Source organism: Petaurus breviceps, unplaced genomic scaffold (genome assembly GCF_028583685.1).
Source record: "Petaurus breviceps papuanus isolate PSGF00001 unplaced genomic scaffold, PetGlider_PUasm1.0 225, whole genome shotgun sequence".
In the NCBI taxonomy this organism is placed as follows: domain Eukaryota; kingdom Metazoa; phylum Chordata; class Mammalia; order Diprotodontia; family Petauridae; genus Petaurus; species Petaurus breviceps.
Genome location: NW_027185889.1, coordinates 19,684,936 through 19,706,466, shown reverse-complemented (window position 1 = coordinate 19,706,466; position 21,531 = coordinate 19,684,936). Strand labels below are relative to the sequence as shown.

General features: G+C 39.7%; 1 protein-coding gene and 1 long non-coding RNA gene across 2 annotated transcripts in view; one reads left to right on the top strand and one right to left on the bottom strand.

Moving 5' to 3' along the window:
* Positions 1–21,531, bottom strand: part of LOC138166721 (uncharacterized) — a 78,434-nt gene that overhangs the window by 6,290 nt on the left and 50,613 nt on the right. The window lies entirely within an intron of this gene.
* The window catches only part of ANKS1B (ankyrin repeat and sterile alpha motif domain containing 1B), a 1,399,804-nt gene that overhangs the window by 1,330,353 nt on the left and 47,920 nt on the right, over positions 1–21,531 (top strand). The window contains exons 21-22 of the mRNA XM_069095213.1: positions 2,788–2,916; positions 5,585–5,656. Of these exons, the coding sequence (XP_068951314.1) occupies positions 2,788–2,916; positions 5,585–5,656 (201 nt within the window). The remainder of the gene's footprint in view (positions 1–2,787; positions 2,917–5,584; positions 5,657–21,531) is intronic.

Below are 21,531 nucleotides of genomic sequence, written 5' to 3'. Positions count from 1 at the left end.
TTGGTTTGAGAATAATGCATCAAGTGAGTCTGGGGCTGCTCTTTGGCCGTGTAACTGAATTCCCCAGATCTCCCTTTTGTATCATTCGACAGAGTGGCGTGCAAACTTCTGTTGTTGCGTGACAGTGTTGTATTATCTTTGTAGTATTGTACTATACTTGTGGGCCATGCTGGGGCTGCAGGGAGGGTTTGGGAGAGGGGTGGCGATTGGTCATCTCAGGAATCCTGGGTTTTCTAATCATTTGGGCCACACTCTAAGCACCAGGAGCTCTCACCATTCAAAGGCGACACCATTCATCTATCTAGCAAGATTTTGGTCAGTGCTCTCAAATCTAGACAGTTTCTGGAGCAGTTGCTTCCAACCAATTGGAATAAAGATCAGACAGAAGGTTCCCCAGGTAATAATGATCTATGAAGACAAGAGGAGAGGGAAAGATTCTAAAGGGAAGATGTCAGAGGGAAGTAGAACATCATATCACAGTGGTCATTCAGTAATGTCTTTTCCAAATAGAAAGCCTCACATCAAAAAGGAAAACAATGAGGCAGCTAGTTGGTGCAGTGGATAGAGCACCAGCTCTGGAATCTGGAGGACCTGAATTCAAATCTGGCCTCAGATACTTACTAGCTTGTGACCTTGGGCAAGTCACTTAACCACGAAGGAAGGGAAGGAAGGGAAGAAGGAAGGAAGGAAGGAAGGAAGGAAGGAAGGAAGGAAGGAAGGAAGGAAACTTAAAGAATCAGAAGCAATCAGGAATGAATCAGAAAACATAATCCCTAAATGAATAACATTAGGAAGAAAGTCTTCAAGATATTGGCAGATGGAAAGTAGGAAAACAGAGCAGAAATGAAAGGGGTGAGGGAATGATTTAAATAGTAGAGAGATAACAGAAAGTGAGAGAGAAGAAGCAACAGGAAAAGACAGAAACTGGCAGTCTGGTGGAGGGGAAACCCTCTAGGAGGTAGCCAAGAGAGCCACTGAACTAGGATTATTTTTAATGTGTGCAGAATTTTTCCAAATAAATAAAGCACTGCAACGCTAAGCCTGTTGGGAGATCCTGCCTATTTGGCAAAGTGCATGACCCAGTCTTCCCAGAATGACAGTCACCATCTTTGGGGACTTCAGAATGAGCCAGGGTTTTCCAGGAGCAGGGGCCAGATCTTTGCCTGGCCCCTTTCCACCACTGGCAATGCCCTGGGGAAGAATTTAAGTAACTTAGCAATAGTCTACTCTGACTCCCACATCATGGTGATGGTGCCAGAGCACCCTTTAAGACAAACATAGATGGGGATCCTTCCACTCACTCATAAGGCATTGTGCCAGCCCCTGTGGAGGGAGGTACAAAGACAAATTAGACACTCTTCCTCAAGGAGACTACACCGTTCCTAGCCTTGGAGAAAGAATCATTTGTCCCCAAGCACAGACTCACAAACTGCCATAAAGGCTATTTTTATTCCCTGCTAGGCCTTTGTGCTGGGGACCATTTTGTTTCTCTAATTCACCCCACTCCATCTAATCCCTCACTAAAACTTTATTTCGTTTGGGAGCCCAGTTTTAGGGTCTTGCTCTCTCACTGGCTTCCCAAGGGCTTTTGGCCTCCAACCCCTAGAGAGTTAGGATTTTTTTTTTATTGGGGTAAGGAGGAAATCAGATTCCAGAATCTAACCCACATCCAATCTTATTTTGTTTAAAAAGTTACTGTTTCCTAGTCTCACTCCAAAGACCTAGCCTTAGTTATGCCCATCTAAGCAGGAAAATTGATAAATAAATAAAAGACAAAACAGGCAACATCTCTACCAGGAAAGAATGTACAATTATTAGCAGGAATGCTATATTGCTGCCCACCCACAGAGACACACTCGAGAAGAAACACCCACATGGGCCTTTGAATTTGCAGATTATTTCACTGGTCAATTACAATAACAGGTAAATTCACAGAACAGGACAGTGATGCGGTGTCGGAATGTACGTGTGCTTGGGAGGGGGGCGGGGTGGGTAAGCATCTACACCGGAAATATCAAGAGAGAGCCATATGCTTGTAACTGCCAATTCAATTTCTCACATGCGGGTATGTGCTTACGTGGGCCAAAGGTGACCTTTGACATTTTAAATGTTATTTGTGCTTTAAGGTCTTCTAAGGGGAAGCAATTATGCCAATCAAGAGAGCAGCAAAAGGGTTATGACTTTAATGGAGTTGGATTCAGAGGTGGGATGTTAGCTGTCACCCTTCCATGTCACTTCTCTTTTAAAATTTTAGTTTCTTAAGCAGTACCTTGCCTCCAGAGATGTCAAATGATTGGCAGACAGTATCAAACAAGGGGGCCTGATGATTATGGAACATAAGCATCCTGGATGTAAACACATTGTGAAATAAATTTTATGATATATTCAACTAGAAAACGCTTTCCAACACTAAATTTCTTTTTTTTTCTGTTGGTAGACTTAGTTTATCATCTCTGTATGTCTTCATTTTCTGTTTAAATGTTTTAGTTTCTTAATTACTTAACTGATCAGATTTTGAAATTTTATTTCAAACCTTTCCGTTTTATATTCTAAAGCTAGAACAAATCACATGCCACTTGCACCTCAAAGTTAATGAAACATTGGGAACATGGAATGTTAGTCATAGATGTGCAGTAAATTTGCAACATAGAATTTGTATGCCTACACATCACCACAGTATGCATGTATGTAGTGCATGGATAGAAAGAGCTGAAGCTATAGACAGTGAAGAAGCTTCATGACATTGCCTACTGCTTATGTTACCTTGAGAATAAATGTGATTTTCAGACAGGAGACTGGGGAGAGCCCTCCATTACCTTGAGACCACCTAATGAAGCCACGGCATCAACCCCTGTCCAGTACTGGCAGCATCACCCAGAGAAACTCATCTTCCAGTCATGTGATTATAAAGCTTTTGTAAGTAACACTGCATTCCATATTTAAGTAATCAATTAAGTGATCAATAATGCGTGTTCCCTAGGAGAAAGATTGGGGTTGAGTTTTATTTATTTTTTCATCTAAAGTCCAATAATGCTGATCTTCAAAATTATCCATACCTTCCTTAGTGTCCCTTTCAACGACCTCTCAGCTGCCTCCTCTTCTTTTCTCCCTCCACATTTCCTATCTTCCTCCATCCCTCCCTTTTCTATATTTTACTATTCCATCCTTTTCTCTCCCTCCCATATGTCTTTCTCCACTTTCTCCCTCCCTTCCTAGAAGAGTCTTTTACAGAAAATAATTGCCATGCTAAGATTGAATTAAAGCATTTAATCACCAAAGTCCATAGTATTCCTTTGCCTTCTCACTCTGAGTTCTTAAAATAAAGTGCCACCTTCTGAGGATTAGGCAAGATGGAGAAAAATAAGAAAATTCAGTTAGGTCCCAATTAGTGAAACTAATGAATCCCATGGAGTGACTGCATTTCTTCCAATTTGTACTATTCAAAGTTGTTATTATGTAAGGTACAGTCATTGGTTCCAGCCTAATGGAAATATGGAGTTCTGATTATGCAGCCACTTCAGGGGGGATTCATTATTGGCACTAATCGGAACCTAACCAGGTCATATATACCCAAATCCATCAGTTACCTTGAAATTTGGAGGCTATCAGTATCAGCATATACCTTCCTCATTACAACTTTCTGATTATTATTATTATTAATTATTTTGTGAGTGTAGGGGAATTGGTTATATTCACCAGAAGATTATGAGTCACATATACAGGTAAATTTTCAAAAGGGATGGCAGGCATTGAGGCATCTGGTGGTTTCCATGACTACAATGCAAGCTGTAGATGAGCCCTCTGCTGCTTGCCTCCCTGGCTCAATTAGTGAAAACTTTCCACTTCAGCTAAAAGATAAAGGTTTGCCTTGGCCAGCTTCTCCTTCAGTCCATGTGGATTCAAATGCTCCTGATGGCCATTCGGGCATGTCTTAGACCATTTCCTCCCATGGTCCCAGAATAAAGCTATCTCTCAAGTCTAGAATGATTCCAATGGCATGGCACAGCCCAGTGCCACCTTCATAGCCTCATTAGCCACACCTGGCTTCAAATCCCTCTTCAGATGTTCACTTCCAGTGTGACTTTGAGTTTCCATTTCTTCTATAAAATGAGATTAGCCTACGTGGCTTCTGAGATACCTTCCAGCTCCATAAAAATGATCCTGTGTGTTGGTTCAGTCAAATATGTATGCAGTTAAGATGAATTGTGCTCTATTCCATCCAAAACATTGTTTTTGGATGGGATGTAGTCCAGAGAAAAGAAAGAGTGCTTAAATTGGAATCAGAGGACCTGAGTTCAAGTCCAATCCCTGATGTGTGGCCCTCAGGCATGTCACTTCACCAACCTTTTCCACTTATAGAAAATGAGCAAGTTAGACCAGGTAGGCTCTGAGGCCCCTTCCAGCTCTAAATATTTGACCTAGGAACCCCATGTACTCATTCTAGAAGGATTCTAGCTCTAGAGAAAAGGACCTCAGGAGGCTGCCTAGTCCAGTGCCCTCATTTTACAGTAAAGAAACCGAGGCCCAGGAATGTGAAGTGGGTTAGACAAGGTGACACAGGTAATAAGAACTGGAGAAAGCATTTTGACCCAGGTCCTCTGATTCCAGACTCAGGATTCTTTCTGTGTACAGTCCTCTATGAGTAATCTGTTTTTCCCTTCCTGCCCCATTCACTGTGTATAGTGCTGAAGTTTCTAGAAGAGCAATTAGGCTGAACTGCCTGAGTTTGGTTTTCTCTACCCTGAAACCCCAGGGAGCCCAATTTCCCCATCCTTACCCCCACTCAGGTGGGTGAGCCACAGTGCATGCAGCTGTGAATGAAAAGAGCCCCTTTCCCCCAAAGAATGGTCTCAGCCTAGCATCATTTCCTAGGCAACTGAATCACCCAAATGGGCTGTGCGTTACTCGGTTTCTCAGCTGCCACATAGATACAGCCCTGCAATTACAGGGAGAACACAGGGATTATTTATTTTTGCAGACATTGCTGCGTCAGAAAAAGGCGGGGGACACATTTTTAGATGCGCCATTTTGCAGTTCCATGTGATTTTTGTTAGATGATACCAAGCAAATACTGTAGTTTTTGTTTGCTGTGGGTTTTTTTTTTCTTTTGGAGAACAAGAATCAAACCAGAGAACCATTGGGAAAATGTCTGTTTTCTTTTTGGAGCTCCATGAGGCTCTATTCTGGTCACCTCTTTCAAGAGGACTCTCCTGAATGCCACACCCAGACCTTTGTGTCAATCCTGACACTACCTCTGTGACTTTAGACAAGGTACAACCTCCCTGGGCCTCAATTTCTTCATTGACAAACTGGAGTAGGGAAAGTGGACTAGATGAACTCTGATGTCCCTCCCAGCTCCAGACCCATTCTTTTGATCTATAGCTATCTTGTATTTCTTCCCTTATCTGTGAATAATCCCTGTCAACTGTAAGCTCCTTGGGGATAGGAACTGTGTCAATTTCATCTTTATCTCCCCAGCACATAGTAGGTGCTCACTTAATGCTTTTTTTCAATTGGTTAATTGACTGGTTGCCTTTAACACTATTAGACAACTCTAGACAATGGAATTTTTGCTTTCTTTCAGTATTTAGGTTCTATGCTGATTAAAGAACTTCGAGGGACAGAATCAACACAAGATGCATGTGCCAAAATGAGGGTAAGTCAGACCCCCATTTCTGTATAGAAGCCAAAATAGCAAATGCTCACATAGTTAAAACTTCTCAAATTGGAGTTGCCTTCATCTATCAGGGTGCTAAAATTGCACTGGGCATTTGGGGCCATCCGTGCCTCCTTAAGTCCTATCTCATGTTGGTTCAAGAGCTTCTTTGAATTTGTTCCTAGACTCAAAACTTCTTAAGGAGAAAGTCTACCCATTCATGGTACAATGGGAAGAGCCCTGGGTTTGGGGTCAAAGGACCTGGGTTGAAATCCCAAATCTGCAACTTACCACCTTTGTGACCTTAGGAAAATCTCCCCCTTCCCCCCCTCCCCCGCCCCAGCCACAGTTTCTTTATCTGTAAAATGAGACAGTTGGCCTAGATGGCCTCTGTGGTTCCTCCCAACTCTAGGTCTATGGTCTTACATTGTAATGTGCACTGGTTCTAAAGCCAGAGGGAGTAGGTTCAAATCCCACCTCTCATGCTTTCTACCTCTGTGAACTTGGGTAAGTCACTTAACCTCCATAGGACTCAGTTTTCTGATCTGTAAAATGAGGGGGTTGAACTCCAGGGTTTCTGAGGTCTCCTCCAGCTCTATACCTGTGAGATTATGAACATAATCCATTTAGATAAGCCATTTTTCACAAGCTCCCATTGGTCAGAACCCATTTGGAATGAATTACATGTATATAAACAAACTTCATGAGTTGACTTAAGTCTGGATGGGACCACAAAGGCCATCTAAACCAAACTCTTCATTTTATACATAAGGGAACTGAGACCCAGAAGGCGGAAAGGGATTTGCCCAAAGTCACAGAGAGGTAATAAGTGGCAGATTCAGTATTTGAACCCAGGTCCTTCCATTCATGTGTGATGTCACTGATGTACTCTTGTGCTTCATTCTATGGCAGAAAGATCTAGGGAATCAGAGAGGTGCCATGTTATGGGACCAGTTATATTCTGGCTTTCTTAACAGAAGCTTTTCCACCAGGAGAATTATAGGCCAGAACATCCATAAATATCTTTTTGACCAGGTGCTGTGACTTTGATGGAAAGAGTCCTGGACCTGAAGCATCTCAATAGCTATGATCTAATCCTAGCTCAGCTACTCTCTAGATGGGTGACTTAGAGCAAGTTACTGGGCCTCACTTTCCTTTTCTCTCTAAAATTTGAAACTTAGAGTAGATGCTGCTCAAGGTCATTTTGTATTTACTTATCCTTTGTACACATCATTTTCCCCCAAGTCAAGTAGAAGTTCCTTAAAGGTAGGGATTGGTTCCTATTTGTCTCTATAACCATGTGGAAGATGCTTAAGAGAAGCTTCTTAGGGTTTAACTGAATTGAATTCTGTGATTCTAAGGAATCACAGGCAGAGTACATAGACAGCCATCCTGGGAGTCAGAAAGAGCTGGGTTCAAGTTCCACCTTTGACACAAACTGACTGTATAACCCTGCGTATGTCAGAATTTCTCAATGCACCCGAGCAAAACTCAAAGGGGAGATACAGTTGAATAGTGGCAAACTGATACAGAAAAATGGGTCAGTAATACTTAACAGAAGAATCTCTACTGCCTGCATTTTTACTTAGTTTTAATATGTAATATTATCCATGTTTTAGTGTATTTTTATTTAGTCTGTTAAATATTTTCCTCTCTGTGTGACCTTGGACAAGTCATTTAATAATAGCATCAGGGAAATTGCTGGCACAGTGGTTAGCGTGCCAGGCCTGGAGTCAGGAAGTCTAACCTACCTAAGTTCAAATCTGGCCTCAGACACTTAACTAGCTATGTGGCCCTGGGCAAGTCACTTCACTCTTCTTGCCTCAGTTTCCTCATCTGGAAAATGAGCTGGAGAAGGAAATGACAAACCACTCCAGTACCTTTGCCAAGAAAATCCCAAATGAAGTCACAAAGAGTCAAATATAACTGAAAGTGACAAAACAAAAATTACATTTTTATCTGGTTCAGCAACATTTAAGAGTGTTTTTGTCCCCCCTGGTGTTGCGGATGGAATGCCAGTGTTGGAATCTTTATGACCTGGCTTTGAATCCTACCTCAGACACATAGTTGCTGGGTAATCTGGACCTCTGTTTTCTCATCTTTAAATTAAAAGAATTAGACTTGATGGATCCATTCCAGCTCTAAAGAGATAGTAAGCACTTACAACGAATGCTCTATATGCGAGGCACTGTGTTTAAACACTAAGGATACAAATATAAGCAAGAAGACAACCCTTGACTTCAAGGAGCTTATATTCTAATGGGGGAAAGCAAGTCATAAAGCAGAGGTTAAAAAGGTGAAGGTGGGGAAGGGAAGGGGCCTGCAGAGGGGCATTTAGGAGAAGTCTGGAGAGTCAGCAGCAGAGCTGGCCTGGGCACTTACTGAAAACGAAGGTTCTCAGAGAAACTCACCAATCAGGGCAGGAATGAAGGGGAGGAAGGAATGCATCTTCCAGGGAGTCAGAAGCTCCCAATCTATGAGCCTGTAAGCAGATGAGGACATGTCTGTGAGGTGCTCTGCTGACCTTAAATCACAATCTAAATGTTGGCTGTTCTCATTATCATCGGAAGAGCAGCTTCTGATCTGCATTGCTAAAGGGAGTTTCTTCACCAAAAGTTCTCTATGCCAATAAAATCACAGATCACAACAACAACAAAAACCAGAGGTGTGTGTGTGTGTGTGTACACACACACATATAATATGTATGTATGTATGAAAACTAAATTCCATGGCTAACTGATAATACTCATATGAAAATGTGGAACTGTCCAGAATTGGAAAGAATAACCTTAATACCTTAGGTTTTTTTGGTCCTTAAAGCTTACTGACAATTTCAGAGATATTTACATACTGGTCCAAGAAAACTAAGCATCTCTTGTTCAATATTCATAACTAAATTATCTGGCTGCAATCAGATTTCGGGGATCATCATAATCATTCTAAAGAATTCACTGTGCACACGGTATTTAAAAGACACCAAATCTGTGATTCAGATTTCAATTAATTTCTTGGAGTTGAATGCTTTTGAAATCCCTTTCTGAGAGCAGGAGCAAAGAGGTTTTAATAGTCTCTGTGGAGTACAATGTGGTTAAACACTATTCTGGTGCTGAAATTGAGAGCTTGGGAACTACAGCCTATTTAGAAACCATTCTTCTGCTCCAGCATGAATTTTCTGGTGTGCAGCCCTCACTTTTGTCATGAGTTGTTTGCATGAAAATAAGGGATGTATTTATTGCTTCTTTGACTACAGGCAACTCTTAATTCCACACCTGATTAAACAGGCCTTTCTTATTCACTCATTTTCAGGTTCATCAGATGCAAAAGCTATGATTTTAATCAATTTGAGAAGGATTTATTAAGTGCCTACTATATGACCCCTACTACACTCTAATGATGTAATTTTACTTAATAAAAATTCTGATTAGAGGGCAGTGCAATAGAGTGTAGACTGTACACTGTGCCTAGCACAGAGTTGGGCACAAAGTGGGGGAGGTGTTAATAAATTGATTGGGATCAAAATTAAAGTGTATGACCCTTTCTAGCTTTGTTCACCAAATGGGGATAATAATACTTGGCATATGTCCATCCCTGGATTATTCTGAACCAAAATCTTTATGAACTTGAAAGTATAATAGAAATGTGACCTGTGATTATCCTAAGTTCTTAACTCCCCCCAAATTTTGAATCAGAAGGGTTTTATATAATTGTGAAATTCTTTGTAAATAGGTGGACTAAAATTTTAAGTATCTGTCTTAGGTGGGGAAAGAAATTCCTTAACATACATAATTAAACATAAATGGATTCAAATTATTCTATCCTATCAAAATTTTGGTTTTTAGGTGAATTGAAAGAAAAACCTAAATGGATGTTAAATTCAATAAACGTTAAACTCCTATATGCCTACACACACACACACACACATTTGGAGGTGACATGGTATAAACCGAGGGCTAACTTCAGAGTCACAAAGACCTGGGTCAAAGTCCCATCTCTGACCTCTTGGCTCTGTGACCCAGAGGGAATCACTTTCTCACTCATTATTACCTCTTCCTCCCAGCTTTGCAGTTCTAATGAGTTGGTTGCCATGTGCATTAGTAGAGGGAATTTCCTATGTTAATGAAGTAATATATGCATGTATGTATATGTGCACATACTTACAAATATAAAAGTTTAGGGATTTGTTGTTCAATCATTTTAAGTCATGTCTGACTCTTTGTGACGCCGTTTGGGGTTTTCTTGGAAAAGATACTGGACTGGTTTGCCATTTCCTTCTCTAGCTCTTTTTACAGATGAGGAAACTGAGGCAAACGGGGTGAAGTGTGAAACTGGGAATCTCCACTCTATCCAGGAGGGTTTTCTGGTCTATTTCAATTCTAACACGGTAGTTCCAAAGCTATCCTGCTTGTCTGTGTCCCCTTCTGAATAAAAAAAATGTGATTTCAAAGATGAATCACAGTCATAATTCACAAGAATCCTTATAATGAATGACAAGTGCTTATGGGTATCATCCACCTTAAGCTGGAAGGGTTGGAGATCTGTCTGGGCACTGAGAGGTTAAGGGAATTACCTGGGTTATCTGTTTTAGATATGTACATATTAATTTCAGCAATGTATCAAAAAGAATTGGAAATTAACATTAGTTAAAATAAACAGTTTGGGAGTTCAGAAAATCCAGTAATTTACCGAAATACTTTGGGGTTTGATTTAAATCTGCTTTGGGTGAGATTTCTGATATTATAAAGTATCACAAAAGTTTACTTTTCCAAGTATTTCAAAAGATGAGCTCCTTCCCCTAGGAAGAATCTGGAAATGACTTTTCTTTTTACCCAGAGTGGGTAAAAATCATAAATTTGATGATGATGATGGAGTAATTTCTAACTTTATATAAAGTGCTTGCTCATTATCTATTAATTACTCTCTCAACTTTTAAGGTTAGATAATTGCACATCAATTTCTTGATATTTTCATTAGGCATACATATATCTGAATGTACAAACAATACTGTGTTTATTAAGAACAGGCAACTGTAATTCTGACCTCAGACATTTAACACAAAAACTAGCCGTGTGACCTTGGGCAAGTCACTTAACCCCAATTGCCCTCCAAAAAAGGCAAAAAAAAAACTGGGTAACTGTATATACACAAGTGCAAATGGGGTGAAGTGACTTGCCCAGGGTCACACAGCCAGTAAGTGTCTGAGGCTTGATCTGAACTCAGGAAGATGAGTCTTCCTGACTCCAGGCCCAGCACTCTCACCACTGTGTCACCTAGCTGTGCCCCTTAGGAATTTAAGGTTAGATTTGGCACTAGATGAGGAGTCAGGAAACCTGAGTTAAAATACTGCTTACTACCTATGTGACCCTGGGCATATCACTTAATTTCTCTGAACCTCAGTTTCCTCATCTGTAACATAAGGGAGTCAGACTTGACGGTCTCTAAGATCCACTCTCACTCTAGGATCCTATAAACCCTTTTCTTTAAAAGAATTCCTGAGTTCAAATCCGGCCTCAGACACTTAATTAACACTTGCTAGCTGGGTGACCTTGGGCAAGTCACTTAACCCCAACTGCCCTCCAAAGAGAAAAAAAAAAAGAATTTCCGTGGATTATTACAGTGATTCATTTTTATACAAACACCAAAGTGATGGAATTACCAGGTTCAATTTGAAACATCTCCTCCAAACCCAGAAGCTCTCCCTGAGGACACACAGTTTCATGGACAGTCCTCTTTTTCTGTTCTCCCTTCTATAGGGACATGCTCTTGTTTGGTCATGTTTGTCTAGTTTAGAATAATAAATAAAAAGAAAAATTACGTTCTCAAAAATAACCACTTGAGTAGGACATTCTTTGTACCATCTTCCAAAGGTTTTCACAAAGATTACCACATTTTCCACCACCAGTCTTTACACTCTTTCCCTTTGCCTCTTATGTTTTTTATAATGCATGATAAATTAGGAACATTTCAAAATCCTTCCTTGTAATACATGGTGAATATCTAAGGAGAATCTGACCCATTCTTATTTACAGTTTTACACACACTCACGGGCCCTCCATGGAGATGAAAGCCACTGAAAAAGGAAGTTGAGGTTTTCCCTAGCTCCCACCTACGCGATATTCAGGCCCCAAGTTTAGCTTGCCTCCAGCTGTTATCCTCAGATAGGAGTGCTGAGCTCCCCTCGCCCCACTGCAGCCAAGATTTCTCCCCTACCTCCAGATACACATTTAACATTGGTGTTTCTCTCTGTCTCCTCCTGTGGTCCATTACTACACAAATCCCTCTAGGTAGATCTGGGTCTGTATATGAGTCTACTGACAAACTGGCCCCACTTCCAGATACCCCATACTTTGCCTTGCTCATTAACTCAATATTCATGAATATTGGCCTGGAACTCTGCCCAGGAGTGGAATAGATATATCCTCTATTCTGGTCCCTCCCACACACAGTTTTCCTTCTACTTTTCTTCTTTTCTTATTAATTTCTGTTTTTATTGTGTGGTTACCTGGGGTTCTACCATTTAATCCAGAATAATATATATCCTACTTCCTCTGCCCTGCAAAGCATGGCTTGCTTCCTCGATCTTTAATGCCCCGTCCTCTTCAAAGATCCATCTCCAAACTTAGCACACACATCTTTCCATCCATCATTTGCCTAGATGTTTTCCCTGTCTCTACACAGAGAGCTACCCAGAGTAATTTTTGGACCATCACTCACTTTGGCAGGGAAGCAGGCAGTTAATTAATGTCTTCCATCCTCCTGCTTCTCCTTCTCTTTCTCCTCCTCCTACTCAGAGCCTATGACTCTTTCGCTCTCCCTTTCAAAAGCTTTCGAAAAGACCCCCTTCCCAACTGCAAGCCCTCTGTCCCAAGAAGGGAAAGATCCCACTAAGGTTTCCCAGGTCAGTGCAAGTGGACCAGTGAGGCTCTACTAGCTACTCTTATCAAGAAGCCCAGTGTGTTGTTCTCTCTGCCTGCCTGTCCTGTTCCTGGTTGCATGTACTTATTATCTCAGATGCGTTGATGGATTAGGGGTTATTACAGGGCTTGAAAAAGCCATACATCTCCAATGTGCCCATTAAATTACAGAACCCCACTTAGATTGAGCCATAGTGATACTAGATGGGTCTTTAAGTAATTTCAGTCTGTATTTTATAAAGGGAATACTAACTCTACCTCTAGGTGGGGGACAGTTTGGGGTGATGGTAGCTATCACTTACAATAGAGATTAGATTTAGTCTCATATCTAGAGAGTGCCAGAGGGGCATGATGGGACAATTCATAACCACTGTACAAGAATAAAATTTTCAAAATAATATATTTCTGACCCTCTTTCAGAAAGACACATCTAGTGAAATTATTAGAAATCACTAACAAAGAACTTAGTAAAAAGGAAATTATCAATATGGAAGGGAACTAAATGGAAGAAGTAGGGAAAATAGTATTTTAATGCAAATAAAACTTAAGAAATTAAACATATTTAAGCATAAAGAAGGCTGTAATAAATGCCTATTGATTGGTATAGGCTAATAAATTTAAGAATCTGAGTAAAAGACTCTTTACAAAAATATAAATTGTTTAAATCAACACATATTAAGTAATTACTATGTACCTGTAGTTCTTTGCACTAAAGATACAAAGAAAGGCAAAAATATGGTCCTTGCCTTCAAGGTATTTATATTATGAGTAGATACCACATGCAAACAACTATGAACATATAATCTATATATGGTCATAATCCCGATTAAAATTTGCTAACCATCTGATTGCCCTCAATACATACATACATACACACACACACACACACACACACACACACACACACACACACACACACACACACACACCAGATAGGTTCACATGGGAATCTCTAAAATTTCAAAGAACAATTTTTTTGCTACACAGACTATTTCTGAATAATAGAAATATTGAATTATTTTTATGAAGCAAATATGACTTCTAATCTAAAATCTAATAGGGACAGCACTAAAAAATAAAATTATAAGGATAATTTAATTAATGAACATGTATAGAAATAATAAGCAAAATAAAGTATCACATTTTTAAAGTCATCATGACTAAGTATGATTTTATACTGAGAATATAAAGATGGTTTAAGATTAAGAATATGATCATATCAGTAAGTGCAGAAAATGTACTCAGTAATACCACACAGAGAATAAGAAGCAAAACTTAAGTTTGAAGTAAAGTTCCTTGAGTCCAGAGAAAATTTTTTTCCCATTACATCATGCTACCTCCTATATATTATCCATAAAGGATCAAAAGTTATTTTAAAAATAATCCTTTATATAACAATAAAATGGCTGTTCAATTTAATCTCTTTCAATAAAAATTTACTAAGTTCCTTCTATGTGCAAAGATTTGTTTTAGGCATTAGAGATATAAGGATGAAAATAACCTAGCCTATACCCTCAAAGAGCTCACAATCTAATGGAGGGACAGATGCTTACAAAAATATGTGTGGTACTAGGCAAGATATTTTAAGGGCATGGTCAAGATCAATGCAAGTTGTCATGGACAGTTTGAAGAGAAAGAAATCAATTTCAAATAAAGACATCAAGGAGTTGGATATTGAAGAAAGAGAAGGATTCCATTAGGCAAATGTATAGTTAAGTCACCAAGACATGTTTAGCCTCTATTAAAATAACTACAAAACTGAATTAACAGAAATAAAAGTGAAAATAATGCTTCTGGTGTTGATTACTACAGTTAAATTATCATAAACTCTAAATTATGTCATAGATATAACAATAAAAATGTCAATAGATTTCCCTATACAACTCATTAAAATCATAACTAAAGTTACATTGAAAACAGTTTGTAGTAAACAATTGGAAAAATAGGTACCAATAATTTAGAAAATGACTGAACAAATTGTGGTATATAAATGTAATGGAATCTAATTGCACCATAAGAAATGATGGACATGACCATTGGTCTATAGGGAACTATAGAAGAATTGTATGAACTTATGCAAAGTGAAATGAGCAGAACCATAACAACCATTTACATAATGACCACTGTAATAGTGGTGGTAGGGTGGAAGTGGAATGACTTTGAAATAGCTCACAACTCTCACTAAAACAACAACCATTCATGACTTCAAAAGACTGAGAATGAAGCATGCTCCCGACCTCTTGACAGAGAAGTGATGAATTATAGATTCACAACATAACATATCCTCAGACATAATCATTATGTTGATTTGGTTTTGCTGACCTACACATATTTGTTACCAGGAATTTGTTACCAGAAATTCTACTGGGAATTATGGGAGGAGGGAAGTGGATTAGTCATTAGTAATAAACATGAAAAAAGCATCAATAAAATATTTTTGCCATGCAAAGGCAAAAAAGAGCAGAAGGAGATACCATTGAAACCAAAATTTATTATGTATTACTTTTTTCAAAACTATGTAACAGTTCACAGTTTCTTATGCAAGCCTCTTTGGGTGAAAAAAGACAAAAGAAAAATTATCAAGCAAGAATATTGAGAATTCATTTGGAATTAAGATGAAGAAGGCAGACTTGCTCTTCCAGACTTCAGAATACATCACAAAGCAGTTCTTGTCAAAACAATCTGGTATTGGACAAATAAAAATAAAATGGAGAACTAGATCCATGGAACATGGCAAAGATCTTACAAATAAAGTGAGCAATGTGTTTTAAAAAAAAAACTTGAAAATACAAAATTGTAAAAGGATTCACTATTAAATAAATGTTATTGGGGAAAAAACATGTTACTAGGATACTCTCAATTCCAACCAGAAATAGAATAAATTTTAGCTGTGTAATAAGATTTAAACATTAAAAATTCAAAAACAAACTAAAGTTTTCAATTGTAGAGAGATTAATTTTTTTCTACTAAACAAAAGAAATTATGGTGAGTTTTTTTTGGGGGGTATGGGATGGTTAGTAAATAGAGCAAGCTGAAAGACAAATAAATGTGTAGTACTTTCTTCAGATGACTGCAGAGTCTAGAAAAATCTTTTGTTGTTTTTTATGACTAACAAATAGTTTATTGGCTATCATTTTCTATAAAATATGTAATATATAGGATTTTAATTTTAGTAAATGTGATGAATTAAAATAGTAGGAGGTAAGCAGCCCATTGTGCTATGTTGAGTTGGTATTGTTTAGCAACTAACAGCTAGATTGGTCAAAAAAAAAATAAACCTAATTTGTTCCCCTTTCATACAGGGATGATGTACTTTTTTATATGTATTTAATTAATTTTAAAAATTGAATCATATAAAAAGAAAAATTATTGGGTATAAAGTAGATAGATTTAATTGCTCTGAAAAAAATTTCTGCACAACAAAATATCACGAAAATATCAATCAACAAAAATTTATTAAACATCTACTATGTGCTTGGCATTATGCCAAGTTCTGGGGATACAATGACCAAAGGAAAACAATCCCTGTCTTCAGGGAGATTATAGAAAAAATAACAAAATAGGAAGGAAAACTTTGGCAGCACATGTGAGAGACGACAGCTTAAATTCTACAATTAATAAGGAACTGCATAGACACTGAAGGACAATACCCAATCCCCATTGAATAAATATTCAAAAATATAAACAATTTATGAAAGAGGATACAGCTATTAGAACCAGTCACTTGGAAAATTGTTCAGCCTAATAAATGAGAAAATTTAAATTATTATCTTAAAGTAATCATTCAAGTCATCTAGGGACTGGTCATGTGATTTTATTGGTCTAGAGAGGGCCCAAGTAAGGAAACTGTCTACCAGTACATATTGGGCACCTATTCTGTAATTGATAACCAAAGTTAGAGAAGGGTCCAGGGCACCAAGCAATTAAGTGCCTTTCCCAGGGCCACATACTTGTGTCAGAGGTGGAATCTGAACCCAAGTCTTCCTAGTTTCCAGATCAACCCTCCAGTACCTTCGATTTCTCAGCTTCTTAGCCAAAACACCTCAAAATGACCCAACACAATTGCTTAGCGAGCTCCTCTTTGGCAGGAATGTGGAGAAAAGTGTGTTCATGTGCTGTTGTGAATTTACAAACTGGTAGGTGCTTTCTCTTTTTGGAGAGTAGCCTGGCAAATGCTTGGCTCACAGTCTTCCCTCTACACAACATTCCATCCCCTGCTGTCACACTTAACCATCAATTCCACTAGTCTTCTTTTGCAGTCTGGTCTGCAAGCTTAATATGGGTGTGATGTGGCAGCCAAAAAAAAAAAAAAAAACTCATGCAATCTTAGTTGACTTAAGGGAGGTACAGCCTCCAGGAATGAGGAAGAAACAGGCCCAATGCACTCTGCCCTGGCTGATCATATCTGGAGTACTATGTTCAGTCCTTGGCACCACCTTTTAGGAAGGACAGAGAGCACATGGGGATGGGGATGGAACACAACAAACCCATGCTATGGAAGCATCAGCAGAAGGAGCTAAGGGCTTTTAGCTTTGAGAAGACTCAGGAGTTGCTATCTTTAAGTAGGTGAAGGGCTTTGGAAGGGTTAGCCCTGTTCCATTTGGCCCCAGACAGCAGATCTAGGAGTACCTGGTAAAAGTTCCAAACAGGCAAATTTAGGCTTGACTGTAATCAGGAATAACTTCTTAGCAATTAAACCTGTCTAAAAGTGGAATGGGCTTCCTCAGGTGGTAAGACCTTCCTCCTGGAAGCTCTTCAATTAAAGGTCAGATGGCCACATGCCAACAGTTTTGTAGAAAGCAAAGACTTTTTCAAAGATGGCCCCTGAAATCTCCTGAAATCCTGGCATTCTAGGATTTAGTCCTATCCTCTCCTCCCTCTACACCCGTCCAATTGGGGAAGACAGCAAGTATGCTGTTATTGAGTCATTTCAGTCCTATACAACTCTTCATGACCCTGTTTGGGGTTTTCTTGGCAAAGATACTGGAGTGGTTTGCCAGCTCATTTTACAACTGAGGCATATAGGGTTAAGTGACTTGCCCGGGGTCACACAGCTAATAAATGTCTGAATCCAGATTTGAATTCAAGTCCTCCTGACTTCAGAGCCAGCACTCTCTCCACTGTGCCACCTAGCTGCCCATAGCAAGTATGGGAAGGTTTAGCTGCAGGGAAGATGCCAAAGCCCAAGAGTTCTTAGGGTACAATGACAGGTCTGATATCAGTGCCTAGGAGTCCAAAAGGCATGATGCATGGCAGTGTGTGAGACCCATGAGAGGGCCCAAGTAAGGGCCCTCAGGAGGACCTGAGTTCAAATCTGACTTCAGATACTTAACACCATCTTACTTGAAGGATTACAGGTGGTGACTCCTTGAGTGGCCATGTCTCCTACCAACATACACATACATACATATACATAGATGGATAGGCAGATAGATATAGACAGAGATGTAGATATGTATGTATATATCTCCAAAGAATAGTTCACATTGCTCTGAACATAATAGATTCCTAATAAATGTTTATTGAACAAATGGATGAATGACCCAACAATCCTGTCGTTGGTAATATACTCTGAGTGTTACCGAAAAGAAAAACAAAGAGCCATAGCTGTTCAAGGATATTTATAGCAGCGCTGTTGGCAATGGCGAAGAACCAAAAACAACCATTCCATACAATAGTTGAAGGATGGCTGCTTGAGCTAGGGTATATTAGTGTAATGGAACATCAGGATGTCAAGTAAAATGATCATTTCAGCAATCACTTATTAGATACCTGCTATGGGTTGAACATTTACTGGCGCTGTGACCCTGAGCAAGTCATATGCCTTAAGCAGTTCTCTAAGCAATAGAAGAGGTGCTTCTTAGAGGGAGTTTCCTCACCATGATTATCCTGTAACTATAAAATCATAATTGCAGATCAAAAACAGGCAAGGCACTAAGGATACAAAGATGAAAAACATCAGCCTTTCCCAATAACAAGTTTACTGGATTTGGAGGTCCTGGGTCAGAGTCAAGATTTGAACCCAGGTCCAATGACTTCAGTCCCGGCTCTGCCACTTAGTAGCTGTGTGACTTTGACCAAGTCACTTAACTTCTCTGGACTGCAGTTACCCCATCTCTAAAATGAGGAGATTGGACATGATGGCCTCTACGGTCCTTTCAAGCTCTAGATCGATCAGTGATGCTATGACCCTGTAATATCAAAGGAGCAAAGGAGAAATTCAAGGTGTTTTAGAAAAATGTGAGGATGAAAAGAGAAGCAGTGTGGAGCAATGGTTAGAGAGCTGACCTCAGAGTGACTACCAGTGATGACCCTAGGCAAGTCACTTAACATCTCTTGAGCCTCAGTTTCCTCATCAGTAAACTGAGGGACTTGGACCTAATGTCTCCAAGCTATAAGTCTATCATACTCTTGACTGGTGAAGGGGGGTCAAAATTGGTAGGATTAGAGAAGATTTCAAGGAGATAGCGCTCCTGGATGGGAGCTTGGAAGAGATGGATTTGAATGAGGATGAAGTAGTTTCTAGGTATGGAGAATAACCTGCAACAAGATGGTAGGAAAGAAGAGGAGGGTACAAATGGTTCAGTTCAGGGGACAGCTAAGTGGCGCAGTGAATAGAGCACTGGTCCTGGAGTCAGGAGGACCTGAGTTCAAATCTGACTTCAGATACTTAACACTTACTGGCTATGTGACCTTGGGCAAGTCACGTAACCCCAACTGCCCTGCTTTCTGCTCTCAGAAAAAAAAAAAGGCAAAAAATAAATAAATAAATGGTTCAGTTCAAGAGATAAGTGAGAGACTGAAAAAAAAATTGGGAAACCTTACATAGCTATAAAAAGAAAACAGAACCAATATGGCATAGGTATGGGATGACAGTGATATCAAAGGAAAATCATAAACACCAGCACATTTTGTACATTTGAAAGTGAACAAAAAGAGAGATATCAATGGAATTGCTAGTCAGTCCCTGGGCATTTTGTAAGTTTCAGGACAGTGTTTCTAAGTGTAAAGAGTTGTAAATGCATTAGTACCTGTCCCAAGGTAAGTGTGTACTTTAAATACATACACACACACCTCTAAACGGGTCAAACTTTACATAGGAATTAATAGCATTTGCCAGGCACCATAGGTTTTAAGTAAAAAGGCCACATCAGCGCGATTAACCAAGCCAAAGATACACAAAGGAGGAATCACACTGGTTACAAGGAAGGTAGTCACTGAGTTAGACTTAAATTCTGTTGGAAATTATTGCTGGGTTGTACAAAACAAGAGAATGTCACATTCCCTGCCAGTATGTAGCTAAACTGATTTCCTCCCTATACTGATTATGGGGCACAAATGGCTTCTTTGTCAGAAAGCATGTTTTTACAGAGGTTAAATGAAACATCAAAGCCTAAATCACCCCTGTTGTAAACTCCCTGCTAACATTACTGTTTTCTGATTACAGAGATGCCCAGGGTCCCTGGCTAGAACAATGAACAAATTATAAATTCCCCATGGTATTTAGTGGTGCGAATATTTCTTGATGTCTTAGGAATAAAGAATCAACTTGGTCTAGAAAATGTGTAATTTGCTTAAGCTACTTACAGCATAGCTGTCATAGGTTGTTTACAATGATAGCAAGAAAGACCATGGAAAATTATTTTATTTCATAAGAGTAAGGTGCCCCCTCTAGGAATCTCTCTGAGAGGCAGAAGACCTGGGTTTAAATCCTGGTTCTCCTTTCTACTTCCTGCATGATCTTTAGCAGCCACTTTTCTTAGTTTTCACACGTGTAAAATGAGGAATTAGACCAGATCACTAGTGTCAAACTCAAGGAGAAATGGTGCCCTCTAAACCATACATAAAGATCCCTGCAGCCACATACTAAGAAAACCACATATTCACATTCTTGTTGTTCAGTCGTTCCAATCACATCTGACTCATGACCCAATTTGAGGTTTTCTTGGCAGAGATACTGGAGTGTTTTTGCCATTTCCTTCTCCAGCTCATTTTACAGATGAGGAAACTGAGGCCAACAGGGTTAAGTGACTTGCCCAGGGTCACACACTATTCATTATCTGAGGTCAGATTTGAACTCAGGAAGATGAGCCTTCAATCAGGATAACCTCTCCTTTCCTTCATGGCACACATGCTACCTTCTACATGATCTTCTACCCCTTTTGTTCTCTCTTTCACTTTGCATATATTTGCACAGAGTGTATCTTTGTATATGTGTCATGTCCCTCCAAGAGAAAAGAAGGCAGTAACTTTCACTTTGGGCCATATTCTCAGTGCCTTGCACATAGTGGAGGCTTTAGTAAGTGTTTGCTGAATCACACTGAACACCAGGAATTCTAGAAGAGGTCTCTGCTTTCATTTCTGTCTCAAAGAGGAACCATAAACCCCCCCCCCAATAAAAGGAGGGAGAATGTTTCAGCATCACCTCCCCTGAGCATCCTATAAGGGAAAATAGGCCAGGAGGCACGAGCTCCAAAAATCAACATATGGAGTTCTGATTGTCCAAAGACTCAAGGAGCCAGTGCCCAGAGGTTGAGCGCATTAATGGCCCTGAGCCAGTGCCCAAAGGTCGAGCGCATTAATGGCCCCGCCAGCCACGAGAGTGCTTTGGCAGGATTGCACTGGGGAAGCAGAAGTGCTCAGAACAGGTGTCTTCACCCTCTCAAAGTAGAGGGAAGCGCTGATTGCAGAGGTGAGAGGAAAATGGGAATCAGCGCCTGCATGATTGAAATGAATCTGTTGTCACATTCTGATAGCCGTAAAATCCTAAAATGGAACAGAGTACTGCTGCTGCAGACATTTTTCTTGATGCTCTGATTGCTCCGATTGCTCCTGATTCTTCTCCAGAACCAGGGTTGGTTCGCTCTTGGGCTTACTGTGAATATGCACCTGCCTTTAGGCTCAAACAGGGTGTCAAAATGGAAAGTGAACTCAATGAGCTCTCATGGTTCTGCTATAAAATTT